We start from the raw sequence: 19069 nt of genomic DNA on the forward strand, positions 1-19069 counted from the left end.
GTTTTAGCATTGTATTTTTTTATTAATTTTATGGAAGAAAAAATACAAATCTGGAAACTTATTTATTTTAATACACTAATGAGATCACAAGAGAAAGCCAAAGAACTTTCCAAATAGGCGCCGACCGGGCCGCGGTTCCCAGCAGCGGCAGACATCGCAAACCAGAATGCTGTATGTAGTAACCCACTTGGTGCGGGAGGCGGCAGTCAACGTCTGAAACAAACAAGTTATCACCGGCTTCAACAGATGATACATACCAAAGCCAAAGTCCGCGATTAAAATAAGCGTGCAAGTGAGCTTTGATAAAGGATTATTTTATTTGAGACAATAGTCTGTATCAACTTTAGGTTTACAGTTTTAAGAAATACGTGAAACATAAAACACCAAATTACTTTTCACTTACGTTTATATCATTATTTATATACTTTACTAAAATTGTACTCTGTTAAAATAAATGTTTTTTTTTTAATTTGTTCATAATATTGTGTTAAACAAATGTAGCAAAAGCTTGATTTGTACTTCTCGTATTTAAAGATTTTTTTATGAACTTTCACAAATTCACTTTCGAATTCGAAACCCAGTTTTATTTATTACACTTCAATATAAATTTAAAAACGTTTGCGCATACACAATGTCTAAATAATACTCTGTTTATAAAAAATAAAGCTTATTATCGCTTTACACTTTAAATAATGCAAGTTAGTAATCTAAAATGGTAACACTTTATATAAACTTTATTGTAGTGCAAGAATAAAAAAAAAATTAAATATATTAATACTTAAGTTAAGTAATTGGTGAAGATTTAGTTTTAAAAGATGTTTTTGTGGGTTTTTTAATTTTTAAATTATTATATATATAATTTAAATAATATTAAATATTATAGTAAGATACTACTTTTGTTAAAATTGTAACAAGACTGAATTATTTAATACAATTTAAATAAGAATATTCTCTCACTTTTATATTCTAAATCAGTTTAACATTTTACTAACATACCTGAGCTATGTCGTATGTAAATATTATCATTATTAGCGCATCGTCTCCATATGTATTTACCTCCTATGTAGAAAGTCTAAAGACGGTTTTCTTAAATTATTGTGATCATTTATTGGATAGATATTATAGCAAAATTATATTTAATTCCGTATCAGCAGGTATTATAATTACAGAAGTAACCATAAATCTATTATATAAGTGATAGTCTTAATTTCTTACGTGTACATAAGTTCTCTGTAGACAAAGCTGTAACCATAAAATTGGCCGGTGGACAGAAGTTCGGCGATGGGCAGGGCGTCGTCAAATTGAATGTGTGGGTCTCCCTTTCATTCAAAGATTGACAAGTATGCGATGTCTCTGCACCGCGCCACATACAAACCAGGATTCGACCTTGTCCATCGTTACGAAACTAAAAATATTCAACCGGTTTTTATGCTATTCTCACTTTCGTAACTTGGAGACACGAGATTAAAATAGCTATAACTATGTGATCGGCGTTTAATAGATAAGTGTGTATAAAAAGACTTAGTTTAAGATCTTTAGGATTTTATAGTTTCATAAGCATTTCGAATTCCTTAGTGTTTTAATTTTTCATATTTTAGTCTAAATTTGGTCAAAGTACAGGTGGTAGGGAAAAGTTCATTCCTATACTTATTCAGCAAAAAAAAACTATTTTCCTATATGCAAGGATGTCCTTGCATTATTTACTGCAGCTAAATTATTAAAACTATATAATAGATTAGAAATAACATAAGTGTCAACTTTCTCATTTTTACCTGTATTTGTATTAAGTTCTGTTGTCTCAAATAGAAAGGATGAATTCTATAAGGTTGCTCACGCGCAGGCAAAACGTTGTCTTCATACGGAACTTGTACGTAATTCGTGCCATTGAAAGGACACTGAGTACTAACAATTCTTGATGGTATTTCGTTTTTTACTAAATATGTATTCACTGCGGAAATAACATCGCTAACTGACGTAGATGACACCTAGAAGATAATAGGGAAGGAGTATATCTATGATTATTTAAATACCACGTGATACGTTAACAAGGCAAGTTTAAATTAAGACGATAATCGGACGATAATGCTTTTGTGAGGGAACTAACAACTTCGCTTATTAACTTTGTTAATAAACTTCATGAGGAGACGGTATATATACATGGAATAATTGAATATATATATATATATATATACAATTTTTCCAGTAATCAATTGTACCATTGCAGATTTCTTGCCAAAGTTTGACCAGCTAGCGGTGAAAGAATAATAAAATATTTCTTATTATTGTCCCATGATGAACATACGTTTATAACACTCGCTTATACGGTGACAGATTTATACTAACCGTCAAAAATAGTTCCGAATAATCCATATATTCATTGTTGATATTCTTCAATTGTGTAGTATCCCGCGCAGCGTACGCAAAGTAAACGTCAAAAAAACTTGCTCGTAAACTACTCATGATTTCTCGAGTTCTTTCCAATTCTTCTGACGTAATTCTGTCTGTGGGAGTAATTATCAAGACAACTGTACTGGGACCAGCACTACGCATGTCCGTGATGTCTTGTATTGTTGTATTACGAGCGTCTTGTAAAACGGTTGATACCACGTTTGGTAAGTTAAGACGGTTCGGCCCTGAAATGATATTAGTATTACACATTATTATATATCGCTACTGATAGTATCATATTATGTTCTTAGTCTCAAAATAATATTCACTCTTTTGCATTTACACATTTATTTGTAAATGCAAAAGAGTGAAAAATGTCCTCGTACCATATGCAAGCTTTATTTCACAGAAAATTAATGGGATTTAATTGTACATACAATCATTAGTGTAGTTAGCGATCGCTGCAAATAATCCGGTCAAATTCTTCGTTCTCGGAACAATCCATCGGCCCGTGTTACCGTGAAGTAATGATATACTACTTTTCTGCATATTAATCTCTAAAGCGCTACCAATCCATCTAAAGCAAATAAAAAACAATTAACCAATGTATATAATATGAAAGTTAAATAGTTTTTCCATGCGACATTAATGTAATAAGTAGAATCGTTTTTTAATTTATTTTGAAATAGTCCTCTATATCAATTATCTGCAGAAATCCTACAATCAGTTAACAAGTTCTACATCGAGGTTATATTATCAACTCTTTATTGTATCTACAAAGATTTAACCACATAAAATAATATTTTCGATTCCTTTGTCAAAATATAATCAGTTTGTTTTACAACAACACCATTCAAAGCACTTACGACACGAATTGTTCCACCTGATAACCATTCCAGGAGCCATCGGTAGCTAATATTAAGTCCATTGTTGGTATGCTTCTGCTAGCTAGGCATTCCACGTGATTCTGTCTCAACAAGGAAGCTGAAAGCAAATACTTTATTTCATTAATACTAGGTAGTACCAATAATACTATTTTTTTCGACTCAAAACACTTTAATAACCAGTATGTTACCGGTGTGTGAGCAGTGTTGGCCTAGTGGCTTCAGGGTGCGACTCTCATCCGCAGTCGTAGGTTCGATCCCCGGCTGTGCACCAATGGATTTTCTTTCTATGTGCGCATTTAACATTAGCTGGACGGTGAAGGAAAACATCGTGAGGAAACCGGCTTGCCTTTAGACCCAAAAAAAGTCGACGGCGTGCGACAGGCACAGAAGGTTGATCACCTACTTGCCTATTCGATTAACAAATGATCATGAAACAGATACAGAAATCTGAGGCCCAGACCTAAAAAGGTTGTAGCGCCGTAGATATTTTTTTTGATATTGTTACTGGTGTAAATAACTATAAATATTTAAAATTCGTAAGCCAAAAAAGTACAACCATAATCGCCAGTTATTCTCAATTTAAATGTTCTAGTTCATTCCAGTTCTCATACATTCGGTCTTATTACACACTCTTATCAATTACCTATAATACTCACATACATAATCCATAAATACCGTGACCGCTGCCTCAGTGATCCGATTCATTTCATCCACCGGAATATACACTGTGATCTGACGTAACGATAATATATGAGCTAGTCTAGAAGTTTCTCTAACTAGCTCGTCTTTAGTAACGATACTCGAGAACAAAGCCTGTCTGTTGCAAGCGCGAACTTTCGGGTCAAACGATACACCCTCATTAGAATAGTACATATCTATTATTTGCGATAGACGTAGTGTTCTACGCTGTTCGACCCATATTGGTACGTAGTGAGATAGTATTAATCCTGAAATAGAGTAGGTAAGACGTAGGGTATTTGAACGATAGTGAAAAGAAAGTAGAAGAATGAAACAGGAATGTAAAATGAATAAACTATGGTACATTATACTTGTTTGGGATTGGTCAAGTCTCTGGTCCACATCACAGACAAGCGACATGATCTAAATAAATAGTAATTAGACAAAAAAGGCTCTTACTAGCCTTTTTTTCTAAGTAGGGAACGCAATACTACATAAATTACTATTTATGATATAATTATGTATTTCTAAAAACTCTTTATTCTTACAAATTTGTATAAGGCATTGAATAAAATAAAAAATGTGATGTTAACGTGGTCTAGTAATTTGTTTATTGCTTACATTGTTTGGATCCATGAACCATAAATGTAATGGTAGAAGATTATTAAATTACAATCTAGATGGCGCTATAATACGCGATATTTTAAATTAACTTTGTCTTGATAAAATATATAATTAAAAACTGGTTGATAAAAATATATTTTAAAATCTCAATGTTATCTTACCATCAATACCCGCGAGAATTTCTGCATCAGTCATATGCCAATCCGTAGAGGATGCATTTTGCATAAACAAATAATAGTCCCTCGGTAATAAAGTGTCATTCCATTTGTTACTAGAACCAATTACTATTCTTTGTGGTGAAGCCCCGAATCTGGCTCCTTGATTAACTACTACTTCTGCTAAATCACCTGGAAGATAAATATTACATAATAATTATAAATATATCTTATATTATATATTATCTATTTAATCCTCTTGTATTTTACAAATAATCGGGCAAGGGAAATTGTTGCGGTTATTGGCTTGTGTTTTCTAAGAATTTAATGACAGTTTTAGACATCAAGTATGTAATTAATGATTATGATTCATGGCTCCAATATAACGCAGCGATGCTTCGATGGATGCTTGTATGTGAAGCTCCTTCTAAGCATCTAATAAAACAAAATACTTGGTTAATCAACAGCTGAGTGATTCATCCCAATTGTTTTCGTCTGTTCCCCTTTGATTTAAAGATATGTAAGTTTGAAAATGTATTATTTATTTATTGACTTTCATAGGTATATAAATAAATGATATTATAATTTTTTAACTCCCTTTGCCTTCCAAGTTATCAAATATCTCCTGTTACGTAAATAGCATACCTAAATATATAAAAATACCTGTAAAATGTTAATTGCGTAATACTAAATCTAATTCATTTAATGTGAAAATAAAATTACCAGCCAAAGTAGCAACCCATACATTGCTTATATCAGAAACATCAGTTCCAAGATCATCAAGTTCGAGTTTTTCTAACTTCGAACCCCATTCGCCCAGCGCCATATCAAGCAATGTGTAAGGTATATCTTCTTTAAACATTTCAGTTTGCAATATGTCTGTAACTAGCACTTTTTGGTTCTCTAAAGACGAGGCGACAGCAGCTACGATAGTACCAGGAGTGATGCTACCCCAAGGAGTTTGAATAACGCCAATTTCTATTGGACACCTGCTATATAACCTGAAAACGCAATTTCGATAATGAGATTTATGTTCTAGGAAACGAATTATATTTACTTATATTACGTAGCGTACGATTTTTAATTGTAAGTGCCGCTTCGATCAAATCGATTTAAAAAAAAACGTTATACTGCTGATAGGCCAAACTAAAGCCTTAATCGTAGAAAATAGCTTTAAGCTAGACAAAAAGTCAGTCGTGAATTAAAATTGGTATAGAATGTATTCATAAATATATTTAGAAACAAAATCACAGTTTTATCAAAAACAATTTTATATATTTAATGTGTAATGCAACAAGTGTTAATAAAAAATCAATTTAATAAGAATAAATATAGGTTTATCATATCATCATATTCACCTATTTGAGCTTTCTGTACTTATACTTTGTCCTTGTTCCGCTGACAGTGGGCAGACTATGTTTTCATCTCCTCTTTCCCATGGATGGATTGAACAGCTGAGCATAGAATGCAACAAGCATTTTTCGTGCAACGTTAACATTTCATTCACATCTATAAGGTCTTGAGTCGGTAGAAATAGATCCATCAAGATTTTGTACTTGTGAAATTGGAAGGCTGAAGCTCTGTACGGTATTAGAAACTCCGTTTCGGGTGTATTAGCTGCATTTTCTATACCATCGAGGCGCAAACTGTAATAAAATATTTAAGTTTCGAATATTTTTTTTAGATTTGATGAAACTCGGAGGGTAAAGGGGACTTTATTTAATATTGTGCAAGTCATTTGTAGCAGTAATCGATATGTCAAACTATTTCTATTAAATATAATTATTAATATACTATAATAACGTATTACAACTATTATAATGCTGCCCACTTTGTTACATTTCGTATCCTATAATAAAAGCATTTTACCTTCTTAATAATGATGTGCTGAATAGTCTCAAATCAAGTCGACTATCCAGTTCCAGTCGTCTCACTAAACTAAGGAATACATCCAGACGTTTGGGCGTCCCGACTTGGGGTCCTCCTCGACGGTAACATGCCAGTAAGTGCGCTGGTATGCTTTGCAATACTTCTCCATATATAGCTAAATAAAATATTAACAACACGTTTCGTTAATTTACTTTAAAAAATATGTAATGTTTTATTACGCCTAAGCACACAAAGGCTTTTTGTCATCATTATAGTTATATAAGTTTCATAAACATATCAGGCTTCTGATGTGGTAAATTTTTTTCAAATAAAATAAAAGTATGTTTCAAATAAAATATAATATAGCAGATACCACTTTAAAATATTTAGTATTATTGGCGATGTGAACAATTTTCAAATACAACTAGATAAACTAACGTAAAGTGAAAAATTCAATCAAATTACTTACGGCAAATTGTCACAAACAATAAGCACAGTAACTTCATAATTGCTACAAATTACCGTACCATTATCGTAGTGACTTTCAGAACAACGAGGCATTATCAAGTTAGTGTGAACAGATTGGCTAAGATAAGATATTTTTATTATGTAAGTAGGGCGTTGTACTATATTATAAAAAGGATTAGTCATTAAAACAATTTAATCTGTAAAAATATTTATTTCATACAAACCGTATTTACTACAAACTTTTTGGTATAATTGTGATAGTACATTTAACAAGAGTTTTAAAACTAATCTCATATATTTTAACTATTACTTTAATACATTAAAAATATTTGTTCATTGCGGAATGTACTGTAGTTTTTTAATACACATTACTTAATCAATTCCTTGAAAATGGCAACAAGGAATTTTGAAAATCGTTATAGAAATACAAACTGTAAATTATTATCTTTTTTCGATTGGTTAACGAAGTTATTCACTTTAGAGGACATTGCGAACAACAGATGGCGCTTTGTTAAATTAGTTACATAAAAAATTATAAATTCGTTTCTTCAACTGATTTAAGAAATGGTACAACCGAATTTACATACGGTGATCACTTGTAGGAATTTTAAATCACATTTTGATAAAAAAACGCCTAAATGAAAAAATTAATAACATAATGAAAATATATGAAACATAAGTTAAAACGGTCATCTTACATGACAATATAATTGAGTAATAGTTATTGTACTATTGAACATAAAAAATCCTTACAGTTATTTTGCTTTATTTTTAAAATGCAAATTGCTGTAAATCGACAACAAGTAAATAATACAGTTCAATGATATTCACTAAGAAATTATCAGGCATACAAATCTATCTTGAACATTCAATTTCTTCTAAGTATATTTTACACACTATTATAGCTACATTTTCAAGTTATTTTTAAAATCAGCACTGTAGCCCTCATCATAACTTAATGGCATTTTATTCCATAACTTATTTGAAACACTAATTTTGAACAATTTTAAAAATTGAAAGCTCAGTGTAAAATTAGTATTTGAAAAAAGTTGGCTTATCTTTATCTTAGTACCAACTTCGCCGGTTTACCATCTACTTGACGAGATGAGCCATGTTTAAGTGTAAATTCTCTTTTTAAGTATGCAAACATCAAGTCTGTTATGAGAAATATTTGTGCAGTTGCAAATGATAGTGTTACACCAAAAAAGAAGTTTGCATTAGCTGATCCAGAATATATCCATAAATGCCAAACTGTTGGTCCTAATACTGATGTTATAATAAATGCACAACCAGCAATAAACTTCTGTTGCATAACTGAAATGAGAAACACAAAATTATAACTACAAGTGGCAGATTTTGGTAATCATAATGATATACTAATGGGATTAATCTGAACTATTACGAAAAGTATGTTAAAAGACTCTACCTACTCTACCAAGACCCAGGCATCAAACAACCTGCAAATATTTAGCTGGCAATCAAATCAAAGACATTTTGGTTTTACTATGATTGTTTACAATTAAGCCAATTAAATTGTTATACTTACAAGTAAATAAATGCTTCCACATTGGTAAAAGAGCTAAGTAGAAACCAACATCACCCACACATGGATATGATCTAAATATTGTTGACAGAGCAATAAGGACTGTTGCTAATAAAATAGGTTCATTCTTAAACCTTAATGTCAATGGCACTACATACAAAATCAGTGCATTTATTTGAAATGCACATACAAAAAGTAATCTGAAGTGTTCAAACATTTCAGTGAAAAAATACCAGAATAATCCTATGTTTGGTTTGAGATCCGGAACAGTTAGTCTGAAAAAATATATAATTATGGTAGATGTTGCAAAGTAACTTTGATTATAAAAACCTCAGGTTTTCAAATACTTACATAAACCCATATGTATTATAGATATAAGAATATGAACCATTCATTATATACGCAGATATGAAAATCAAAAAACCCCAACACAATATAAATACTAAGAGAGTTCTTATGTATGAGCACTTCTTGCAACCTTTGTTGACATCTGCTAGTAATATTGATATAGGCACAATCAAAGTTATAGGATAGAGAGCTTGATGTGTAGCTAGAGCAATGAAAATACATGCCACTAATCTATGGCCGGCAACAGATCCCCACAATGAGACAGCTAATAATAAGTTCTGGACTACAGTAGTTGTCATTCCAACACAATTTAGGACTGAATATGGATTAAATAAATACACTGACAAAACATATTCTGGAACTTCTTCCAACTGTAAATTTGTCAAGATCATTGCCTTTGACTCATCCGAGATTACTTCTATATTATTTTCCTGATTTCTCTTCAGAATTCTGACAAATATCTTTGCTGTTTTATACAAAAAGTATGCTGTTAATATATCAATTAATGTAAAAACTCCTGGTAATAGGTATGGTGCATACTTTAACAGACTGTAGAAGGATATGAGTAATAACGGGGATTCATGAAAGGAGTCGCCATCATAGGGATCTATGTTATGTTCAAATAAGTAAATGCCTTCAATTAGCCTTTTCCATGAGTTTAGAGGTGTGGCTATTTCAACTCTGTTTGCTAGTGTTTGCCAATAATCTGAATGAATAAGCCAATACCTCACTAGTACAGCCACCACATATTTTAAGACTAAAGCCATTATTTAAATGCTTATTACATTTGGAAAATCAAATTTGTGCCAATATTAGGTATTAACTGTAGCATATAATTCTAAAGTATTATTAATCACTATTGATAAAAATCAACAATCCGGCTTTACGATTCTCTAATTCATTGACAATTGACACCCAAAGGCCAAAGCTAGCTGACATAATGTATGATATGTCAAATAAGAACTATAATATCAAATTCGACACTGATAATACCCATAGAATATGAAAAATCATAGCAACCACGCAAAAGCAACACAATCGCAAAAGCGTTATATAAATAAGTTAAATAAACAAGGAGATAATGAAATTTTGGTCGTGTTTAAATTTAAGTAACTTACTTAGTAGGAAAAAAAACCCTGATTTCATGGCTTGGTATTGAGACCAAGGCCAACGTAGGTTCACAGTTGTTATTTTACGGGTTAGTATCGTCCTTTGTCGACTTCTTTACCCATAAAAATAAAATATCGAGCGCTATTTAATATTTTTAATACAATAATTATTTATCTCTTGTGCTTGCATGTTTAGCGTTTATTTTTAGAATCACAGAAACGTTTACAATACATGTAGAACAAAATCTAATCGGACTAATATGAATTAGAGAATAAAAAAAACTTTATATTGCCGTAAAATATACGGCTAAGTGTACGTATTAATATTAACATGTTCATGAATGTAGTTACTCTATAGTTAGACTATTTTTCATTGTTCAAACAGACTATACCTAACCAGTTCACACAATGCATGCCATGGTTTCTTGTTCTTAAGTAGACCGGGAGATAATGACACAAAATATTGGGTCATTTGTATCAGTTTGGCGGTTCTTCAGGTATCTTATTACGCAATGAAAAAGAAAAATTATGGTCATAGCGCTGCTATCGGCAGTCTATTCGCGTGGGCGTTACGCGAACTCGTCGGATTAATTACGACTGTTAAACGATTTGTTCCACAAAAAGTCTATTATTGTGGAATTTAATTTATTATTAGTATTTTCCGATATCCCATAAAAAATAAGAGGCGGTAGTGTCATGCCATACTTCTCCGGTGTGACTTGCCCGCGAAATATCAACGCAAATGCTTTAATTTTAAAAAAAAATCAACCATTTGTACCAGGCTAATTTTTGCACAGTTAATCATCGTCGTGCAGACATTTACGAAAATCACCATCCCACACTTTTCGGACGGTTCGAAATGTCCGCCATACCGCCGAATCAGCATTTTTTTTGCCAGATACGGTTGTTATAGTAGTTAGCAACAACGGATTTCGAAAGAAGCATAACAAATTAATATATGTATGTAGTAAAATAATAAAAATATCATATCACCATTAAAATTTGTATTTATAATTCATAATTACCTAGGTATAAACAGATTTATGATTTATTAGGAAACAAGTTATCATATGGTATTGTTAAAAATATTTTATTAGCAATTTGAATTCCACTTTTATTCCAGTTTGCTTGAGCAAATGGCAAAAATTCTTTATATAGTAAACGCCAATTTTCATTTGTAATTTTTATGCCCAAATCAGCTGAAAAAGGTAAGGGAATATTTTAAGTTAAGTTTAAAAAAAAACATTTTGCATAAAGCATTCTGTCAGATTTTGTATATCTTACTTAATGGTTTACTGTCAGGGTTTTCATTCGTAATACTTGTCTTCATGGTGCCGACATCGGGTCGCATGTAAAAAGATTTTACTTTTATATATGTAATACCTTCAATTATATGAGGCTTTCCTTTTAATTTCCATGTATACACGAGATCAGCTGAAAGATAAAATGAATTAGTTTTATTCTTCATTTGGTACATGATGCCAATAGAACTCTTTCGGAGGCGGTTTTTTAGAAGGAATATGAAATAAAATAATTTACCCATGAATAATCCTCGAGAAGAATTATATCTTGAAAAAATGAATAAGCATATTTAATTGTCATCCCAGTGAAGTGAAATTATACTTACTCATAGTAGTAGAAAAGTTTCCATTAGCAAGCAGCTTCAAGGAGTTGTAACTACCGCCTCCTTCGTAGTCGCCATAGACTTTAACTTCCGGAGTGAACATGTCTATTTCCAAATTAAATGAATCTTCGTCTGCTTTTAACCTATGCATTATTTACTACTGTCAGTAAATTTACTCTTGTGAACATAATTTTAGCTGGTAAGTGCCGATTAATAATTATAATAAACACCTTATTTACATCATAAAAAGGTAAAAATCAAAGTGGATGTATATGAGGTATCTTACTTCTAAGAAAATTTATTATATGGTAACATTATAATTAATAATTAAAATATAATAAGGTATTATAATTAAAATCTTCACTATCGCGTAACGTGTAAAAAATGTAAAAGGTTGACTGGTACAGTAATGTAAGGTTAATGGTTCTTAAGTCGGTGGTCCACGACTCTAGAGCCGAAATTAAAATTAAAATAGATATTCGAATACACAGTTTAATGACGGTTCAAGCAAAAACGTATACGGAGCTAAACTTTAATTTATATAGGCAAATTTGGTTGTTTTCTAGTCTAATTTGTTAACACATAATTGTTTCTTTAAAGACGCCGAATTTCTATGCCAAACAAATGCTTCATAAATATTGATTAAATCATATATAAATGGTACAAGTATTTTTATCAAGAGTTTTAGTTTACTTTACTTTTATAATATGCGTAATGTTATATCCTACAACTGTTAGTAATGTGTGGGTTATTCATTCGTGATAAATGTAAGCTGTAATCATAAATGCAAAGCTGCTAACCTTGACCATAACCCACCCACAGTTTAAGTATAATTAAGAGGCCGCCACAAGTTAACTGTAGAAAAATAGCACTGTCAAATCAAATTTATAATAAAAACTCCAATATAAACGCGTAAAGAATAATCAGACTCACTGTTTCGATCTTGCCTTGATACCTTACATAATATAATATATAAATATATCCGCCTTTGATGTAAATAGATAATTGTTGCAAACCTTGCGTCTTTAACCGTTGAACTGCTAAGGCCAGCCACAAAAATATTGCTCATTACCATTTTTCCTTGAATCTAAAACAATAGTACGTTTTTTACAGCATATATTACTAAAACGTAGAGTATCTATAGAACATGATATTATCTATTTAATTATTTTTCTTGAATTCGGCGAATGAAAAATATAAGAGTTGGCGGGAAATTTCATAAATGTAGTTGTACTACACAATGCATTCCACAATTCCTTTACCTCGTAGAATAAAGTTACACATATTACGTACATTCTAAAGGTTTGTAGAAAAATGTTAATTTATTCGAATGACAAAATTATTATTATTTACATATCAAGTCTTAAAATATAAGATTTTATTCAAATGATTAGAAAATGTTTAACAACTTAAGCCTGTGAGATAAGTTAAAAATTAATTTTATAATCATATGCTGTTTTTTGTTAGCACGTTCCGCGAATATACATATACTTGTTAAGAGGATTAAAAGAACAAGTATAAGATTTATTTGAGGTCAAACTGATAAAGTCAGTCAGTCTCGTAAAATAAAAAAATGTTCTTTTTGCGTAAAATTTAGTTTTTAAACAGATGAATAACATCCGCCTTTGGACATTTATAATGCTAGAAGGCAAGCGCGTCGCTGGCTTTTAAAGCATTGGTACGCTCTTTTCTTAATCTATAAATGCATGTAGGTATCTAAATCTAAGTTCGGAAATACCTCAAACTGATTAAAGAGGATTCTCATTTGGAACATATAAATTTACTTATTATAGTAGGTTACGTAAAGAAATACGTTTTTATTTTGATAAATATACAATTAATATATAATGTTAGTTACAGGTTTAATGGGAATAGATGCAATTATTATATGCGCAACTCTAAATTAGTCTCACAAAACGTATTGCAAATAATTAGTTAAGTAATAATAATACTAGTTTTATTATGTTTTAAGCTTTGCATTGACATCTTACCTATACAACTAGAATATAATGAAAGTAAACTCCTAATTCCATAATTCTTTGTTCTCCCAAAATAATAAGTGCAAAATTGTAAGGAGCAAAAACTATTTAACTTGTATGAAACTGTACAAATATTGAATTCTAAAGAAGATTTAAAATTCCTAGCCCTAAGGGATATTTCGTATTTCCTTTTTCAATCAATTGTCCTACCCCTGATCAAAACCCATTTAATTATGTAATCTTTCGAATTATTTATGTTTAACCTACCAAATAAAGTGTTCTAATTTTTTCCTAGTACTACGTATACGGTATATAATACATTATATTGAGTTTTTAAAATTATGTTAAAGGTGAATTTGCGACTTAGGAAAAGAATTGACTTACTACAGTTTACTGTGTTAATCGACTTAATCCATATAAAATTTATTCAAAGGAAAAGATTATAAATCTAATTTTTAATATATGTACGTTCCCGCATACATGTTGATGATTTAATTTTCTAACAATTCGTGTTCAAAAAGTTAAATTTATTCTTATATATTTGTAGGAAAAAAGTAATATTTACATATTTCCACTCCAAATAACCTTTTCTCAAGTTAATATTTTAATCGGATTTTGTATAATGCTACATACCTGGTTATTATTGTATTCCATTTTTAATTCATCCTGGTAAAAAGGATCCAATGCGGGGACCCCTAAGTCTGCGTTACCTCCAGCGAGGTCCTTTATCCCCTTTTGAACGGCCTCTACCAGACATTCGTTAACTTCCAAAGAATTTCTATCACATATTTTTAGATAATTTTCTGCAAAACGATATATATATATATTATCGATCAATTAGAATAAGGTTTTGTGTCGTCTTAATGCTTAATAACCAAGCTATAAGGAATATACTTACCAATATCGATAGCCGAACAAATTACAAAAAATAGAAATAAAAAAAAAAATTTAAACATCGTGACCCTTTTTATTATTACAGAGACGACCTAGTGGCTGTAAGTCTGAGTGGTTTTGCGCCTGAGGCAACATTAGCTGTCGTGATATTGCATAAACCCAGTCAATGTCAGCAGGTTCTGCACAATACGTCATGTTTTAATCAAAATATAATTAAGATCAAACTTTGAGTAAAAGTAAAAGTTTCGTATGTTTGTGTTCGTTATGGGAGAAAGTTTGTTGGTATTATAAGAATTAATGGTATATTGTGGAAATGGATGCATCGCAAACTACGTCTGAGTTTGCTGCAGGCTGTGATGTTAGTAATAAAACGGTATTAATCCACTTGAAGCAAATTGGGAAGGTGAAAAAGCTTGAAAGACGCGTACCTCACGAATTGAGTAAATTCAAATCGACAAATATCGTCAAAACTGCGTTACATTACTATACCGGCACAATAACCTGTGATAAAAGTGGATCCTTTACGATAATTGGAAGCGCTCATTGCAATGACTGAACCCAGACGAACCAGCCAAATCGTGCTCCAAGCGAAAATTTACTCCAAAAAAATTGCTTTTGGTGGACTAGTGCTATAACTTTCTTAAATCTGGACAGACGATTACGGCAGATGTCTATTGTTAGAAACTGCAAACCATGATGGAAAAGCTAGCTGCTAAACAACCAAGGCTGGTCAATCGCTCGAGGCCACTGCTGCTTCACGACAACGCTAGAACACACACTGTACAACAACAGACTATTACCAAATTAGAGAAGCTTCAATTGGAATGTCAAACAAATCCATCGTACTCCCCTGACCTTGTTTCAACAGAACACCATTTTTTTTCGAAACCCTTGCATTTCGAAAAAAAATGCTTTCTTTTGCTAGGATAAAAATTCAACTCTGATAGGGCAGTCGAAACCGCTGTCAGAGATTTGATTGATTCCCGTCCGAATATTTTTTAGTAAAGGGATCAATGAACTACCAATAAGATGGCAAAAGTGCATAGATAGCAATGTACTTTGATTAATTAAATATATTTTATTTAAAAAAAAACCCATTTTTTGTTCCTCCCATACAAAACGGCAATTTCATATGTAAGGACCTAATCTATAGGCATTAGAACTTCGTTAAAGGAGCAAATTTATTAAGACTCTTAAAACGTATTAACATTTTCAAGTCTAATAAACAAAACGATTGGAAATTGACAATTTAATAAGCACTAAAGACCAAAGTTCTCTGAGTTCCCTCTTTAATTTACTTATATAGTTTTAATGAATCATAAAAATATACCGAAACCGCGTTAGTGGTTTACTAGTAAATGACACCTGTGGCTGTTATGAGTTATTAATTAAATACATTGCTTTAATATTTTGGTTTGTGTATCCCTTATTTTAGCAAAGATGGCTAAATAATAAGTACAATTTTAATTGAACATTTTCGACTTTATAATATTTTATTACACTTAATAATAATTATCTACACTAAAATATCTTCTTATATCTCTATATTTAAGAATTTAATTTATTCAAAATCACGACTTTTAAGGCATAGTTTCGGTTCGCCAAACATGCTCTGAATAAGCGGTAAGGCGTAAAGTTTTGAAAAATTATACGTTGGTTTGATACACAAAGATTGTATTTTTATTTTTGGTAACATTTATGTTTACCATAATTGTCATACATTTTAGAAAAGATATACTGCACATATAGCATCATTTTGTATGATGTGGTAAACTTTAATTAATAAATAAATAAAGACTTGTATATATTTTATATACCTAGTCCAGCCATGAGTTCTGATACAAATGAATCTGCACTTATTTTAAGGAAGTGTTGTAATAATACTATAATTTATACCTACATATTTATTAAAGTCTTAGCAAAAAATAAAAATATTCTATTCGAAATGGCCACATTTAGCTTTTATACAGGCCTTTAATCTGTTTGTCCACGAATCTATGTATTTATACCCTGTTTCCAAGGGAAATTTCGCCAACGTTCCAAACATTTTTTAAAGAAACTCGTCGCCGTGTCGTTTAGAGCAGGCCATGTCCTCTAAAACTGACCATAATATGAAGTCTAAAGGGTTGAGGTCTGGTCTAGATGAGGGCAAGTTTTCAGCTCTTATAAAGTCCGGAACGTTGGTTTCAAGCCGGGCTTGAGTAGTTCGTGCCTTATGACCAGACGCAGAATCCTGCTGGTTTATTTTTAAAATGTGTATTGCTGAGAGCTTTCACAACATGATCCAAGACTGTATCTTTATAGACTTTGGCTGAAGTTTTCACAAAAATATAGTTTTGTGACTCCTTGATAATACACACCCCACCAAACCATCACTGACCCAGGACGATGACCACGTTGTCCTTAATATAAAATTAAATTCCTTTTAATAGTAAAAATTTAGTTTATACATTAACATAAGTGAAATTATTATAACATATAGGATAAATAATTATGCTACTTTACAACTGAACTTGTCTTGACAAATTTGCTGAATTGAGAGTCATTTTGGCGAAGAAGATCCCCAATAAATATATGTTTACGCCCATTTTAGGGCAATTATTTTTATTAATAATTTTTTAATAGTTTTTGTTATACTATCTACATACCTAATTAATTAATAGTAATTAAGCCTCATTTATTCCTTGAAACACTAACAAAATATACACACACTTAAAATATTTTTTTTTGAAGGATCTCTTATAGAAGGCCTCCTCCAGTTGGCTCCATTTTTCTCTGCCTTCAGCATTTTTGTCTCAGTGTTCTCGTCCATCAAATTCCTTAAGCTTGTCAGCCTACCGTGCAAGAGTGCTTTCTTTTTTCTGTGGCCCTTTCTACTTCGTTACCCTTTGTCCATCTGCCATTATTCATGCAAGCGACGGCTCGACCATTATTAGCTCAGTTTTTTGCAACGGGATAGACCTAATTAATTAATTTCACGTGTCACGTGAGAACATAAACTGTCACCAATTCCGCCAATTCGCAATGTTTTCGCCATTTAACCGCTTTCTCAGTACAATATTTGCGATAGATTTGTGAAGACAGAGACAATTGCAAGATATTTTTGTATGCTAAATGTAGAATGTATCTTGATATATATATATATAATAATGATTGCATTGAAGGTGAAAATAAATATAAATTAATTTATGTAAGTTCAAGTATAGCGTCCCTTCATCGATGTGTTATATGTTGTATGTATATTGTCAAATGATTCATTTTTCTGATATTGTTTGAATACTTTATATAAAAAAGTAACGCTTAGTGACAAACGTAACAAAAAATTAAGACCCTAAACACCTCAAACCTTCAAACTTACAACACTTTAAATTGTGTATGGATACGTCGAACATTCGCAAAATGGCATCACGATAAACACTCGCAAAAAATTAAGCTTAGCCATTTGACTGAAGTAGGTTTAATCCTTTCCCAATGACGTGCTACATTAGAATCGACAAAATATAATATTGAACCCGTGAGTCTGGATGTGCCATTTATCCCCTACTTCATAAGAACTGGGCCATTTTTTCACCGCAAAATTGATACCAGATAATAGAAGTAAACTGTTAACTAAAGAAGTGGTCATGCTGTGATGATTCAGAACTTTAGTTAAAACAGCCTAGAAACAGTTATTCTTATTTTTTATTAATATTTCAAGCGGAATTTATTCATGTGACGAAATTCGTTGTCAGTTGTTGTTGCAGTTAGTTACTTTAGTTATAACAGCTTATGTATAAAGTAAAAGTTATTGAATGTATCAATATTAACTTAGTTTTTAAGCGTTATTTGATATGTGAAAACGTGTAAAAATGTACACAACATCTCATTCTCTAAAGCTTTAAAGAAAACACGTGTCCAAGATCCGTTATATTTCATACACAAACAGTTGAAATAAACTAACTACACCTCAAATATTTTGCACTGCCCCTAATGCGACATTCGTAAACATGACTTAACGGTAAACTTAAGATTAATGAGACGACGAATAGCGTTTTAGCTTTACAATTGTACCTGTAGCGCAGTAGTTTACGGAGCGGGTTCCTCACAGTAACAATTTGTGAATTTTTAACATATTTCCAAAATCACTTAATTTTTATCTTATTGACCTATATTAACACAGTACACATGCTTCAAATAAGTTGATGATTTTTGTATACATTTTCGGTATCTAAAAGTCTTAATACAGTCTCGATTTTTATTTCTACAAAAATATAATGTAATTTTTAGATTATTTCACTGGTAGGTACTGTTATAAGCTAAGATATTCTATACACTAATCTTGTATTACCAATATCAATCAAATGTCAAAGTACTGCTAATATTTCTCTTTTTCGATAGGTCGTTGACACGATAATTATTGTGGATTCAAATGGACTTAATAGATCTAATTATTCGTTACGGTACTTGATGTAGAACGAGAGAAACATGGCTTTGAAGGTCCAACGTAGATAATTTTATAGACTT

General features: G+C 31.4%; 3 protein-coding genes across 3 annotated transcripts; all 3 read right to left on the reverse strand.

Moving 5' to 3' along the window:
• Positions 1–56: 56 nt before the first annotated feature.
• LOC123716679 lies at positions 57–7169 on the reverse strand. Its single transcript, XM_045672527.1, has 12 exons — positions 7071–7169; positions 6602–6776; positions 6091–6378; positions 5456–5733; positions 4739–4924; positions 3932–4222; positions 3255–3372; positions 2826–2965; positions 2344–2633; positions 1773–1985; positions 1216–1405; positions 57–213 (listed from the first exon to the last, which is right to left on the reverse strand). The coding sequence occupies exons 1-12, from the start codon at positions 7105–7107 to the stop codon at positions 68–70; spliced, it is 2352 nt and encodes a 783-aa protein (XP_045528483.1). The 5' UTR covers positions 7108–7169; the 3' UTR covers positions 57–67.
• A 174-nt stretch (positions 7170–7343) lies between these two features.
• Positions 7344–10001, reverse strand: LOC123716555 (phosphatidylinositol glycan anchor biosynthesis class U protein). Its single transcript, XM_045672355.1, has 3 exons — positions 8964–10001; positions 8616–8887; positions 7344–8383 (listed from the first exon to the last, which is right to left on the reverse strand). The coding sequence occupies exons 1-3, from the start codon at positions 9725–9727 to the stop codon at positions 8130–8132; spliced, it is 1290 nt and encodes a 429-aa protein (XP_045528311.1). The 5' UTR covers positions 9728–10001; the 3' UTR covers positions 7344–8129.
• Positions 10002–11056: 1055 nt separating this feature from the next.
• LOC123716694 (circadian clock-controlled protein daywake-like) lies at positions 11057–14704 on the reverse strand. The gene is made up of 6 exons (XM_045672551.1): positions 14571–14704; positions 14306–14475; positions 12710–12780; positions 11697–11836; positions 11354–11503; positions 11057–11268 (listed from the first exon to the last, which is right to left on the reverse strand). The coding sequence occupies exons 1-6, from the start codon at positions 14626–14628 to the stop codon at positions 11111–11113; spliced, it is 747 nt and encodes a 248-aa protein (XP_045528507.1). The 5' UTR covers positions 14629–14704; the 3' UTR covers positions 11057–11110.
• Between the last annotated feature and the right edge of the window lie 4365 nt (positions 14705–19069).

The sequence above is a fragment of the Pieris brassicae genome, chromosome 11 (genome assembly GCF_905147105.1).
Source record: "Pieris brassicae chromosome 11, ilPieBrab1.1, whole genome shotgun sequence".
In the NCBI taxonomy this organism is placed as follows: Eukaryota; Metazoa; Arthropoda; class Insecta; order Lepidoptera; family Pieridae; genus Pieris; species Pieris brassicae.

What these genes read in the sequence shown, in the direction of transcription:
- LOC123716555 (XM_045672355.1), bottom strand. Translation starts at nt 9,727, where the DNA reads ATGGCTTTAGTCTTAAAATATGTGGTGGCTGTACTAGTGAGGTATTGG. An exon ending in TATAATACATATGGGTTTAT is followed by an intron (nt 8,888 to 8,963) that starts GTAAGTATTTGA and finishes ATATTTTTTCAG; the next exon opens with ACTAACTGTTCCGGATCTCA. An exon ending in GTGGAAGCATTTATTTACTT is followed by an intron (nt 8,384 to 8,615) that starts GTAAGTATAACA and finishes TTCTCATTTCAG; the next exon opens with TTATGCAACAGAAGTTTATT.
- LOC123716694 (XM_045672551.1), bottom strand. Translation starts at nt 14,628, where the DNA reads ATGTTTAAATTTTTTTTTTTATTTCTATTTTTTGTAATTTGTTCGGCT. An exon ending in TTGTTCGGCTATCGATATTG is followed by an intron (nt 14,476 to 14,570) that starts GTAAGTATATTC and finishes ATCGTTTTGCAG; the next exon opens with AAAATTATCTAAAAATATGT. An exon ending in TCAACGGTTAAAGACGCAAG is followed by an intron (nt 11,837 to 12,709) that starts GTTTGCAACAAT and finishes AATAATGCATAG; the next exon opens with GTTAAAAGCAGACGAAGATT.
- LOC123716679 (XM_045672527.1), bottom strand. Translation starts at nt 7,107, where the DNA reads ATGAAGTTACTGTGCTTATTGTTTGTGACAATTTGCC. An exon ending in ATTCGGAACTATTTTTGACG is followed by an intron (nt 1,986 to 2,343) that starts GTTAGTATAAAT and finishes ATTATCTTCTAG; the next exon opens with GTGTCATCTACGTCAGTTAG. An exon ending in AGAACTTAATACAAATACAG is followed by an intron (nt 1,406 to 1,772) that starts GTAAAAATGAGA and finishes GAATATTTTTAG; the next exon opens with TTTCGTAACGATGGACAAGG.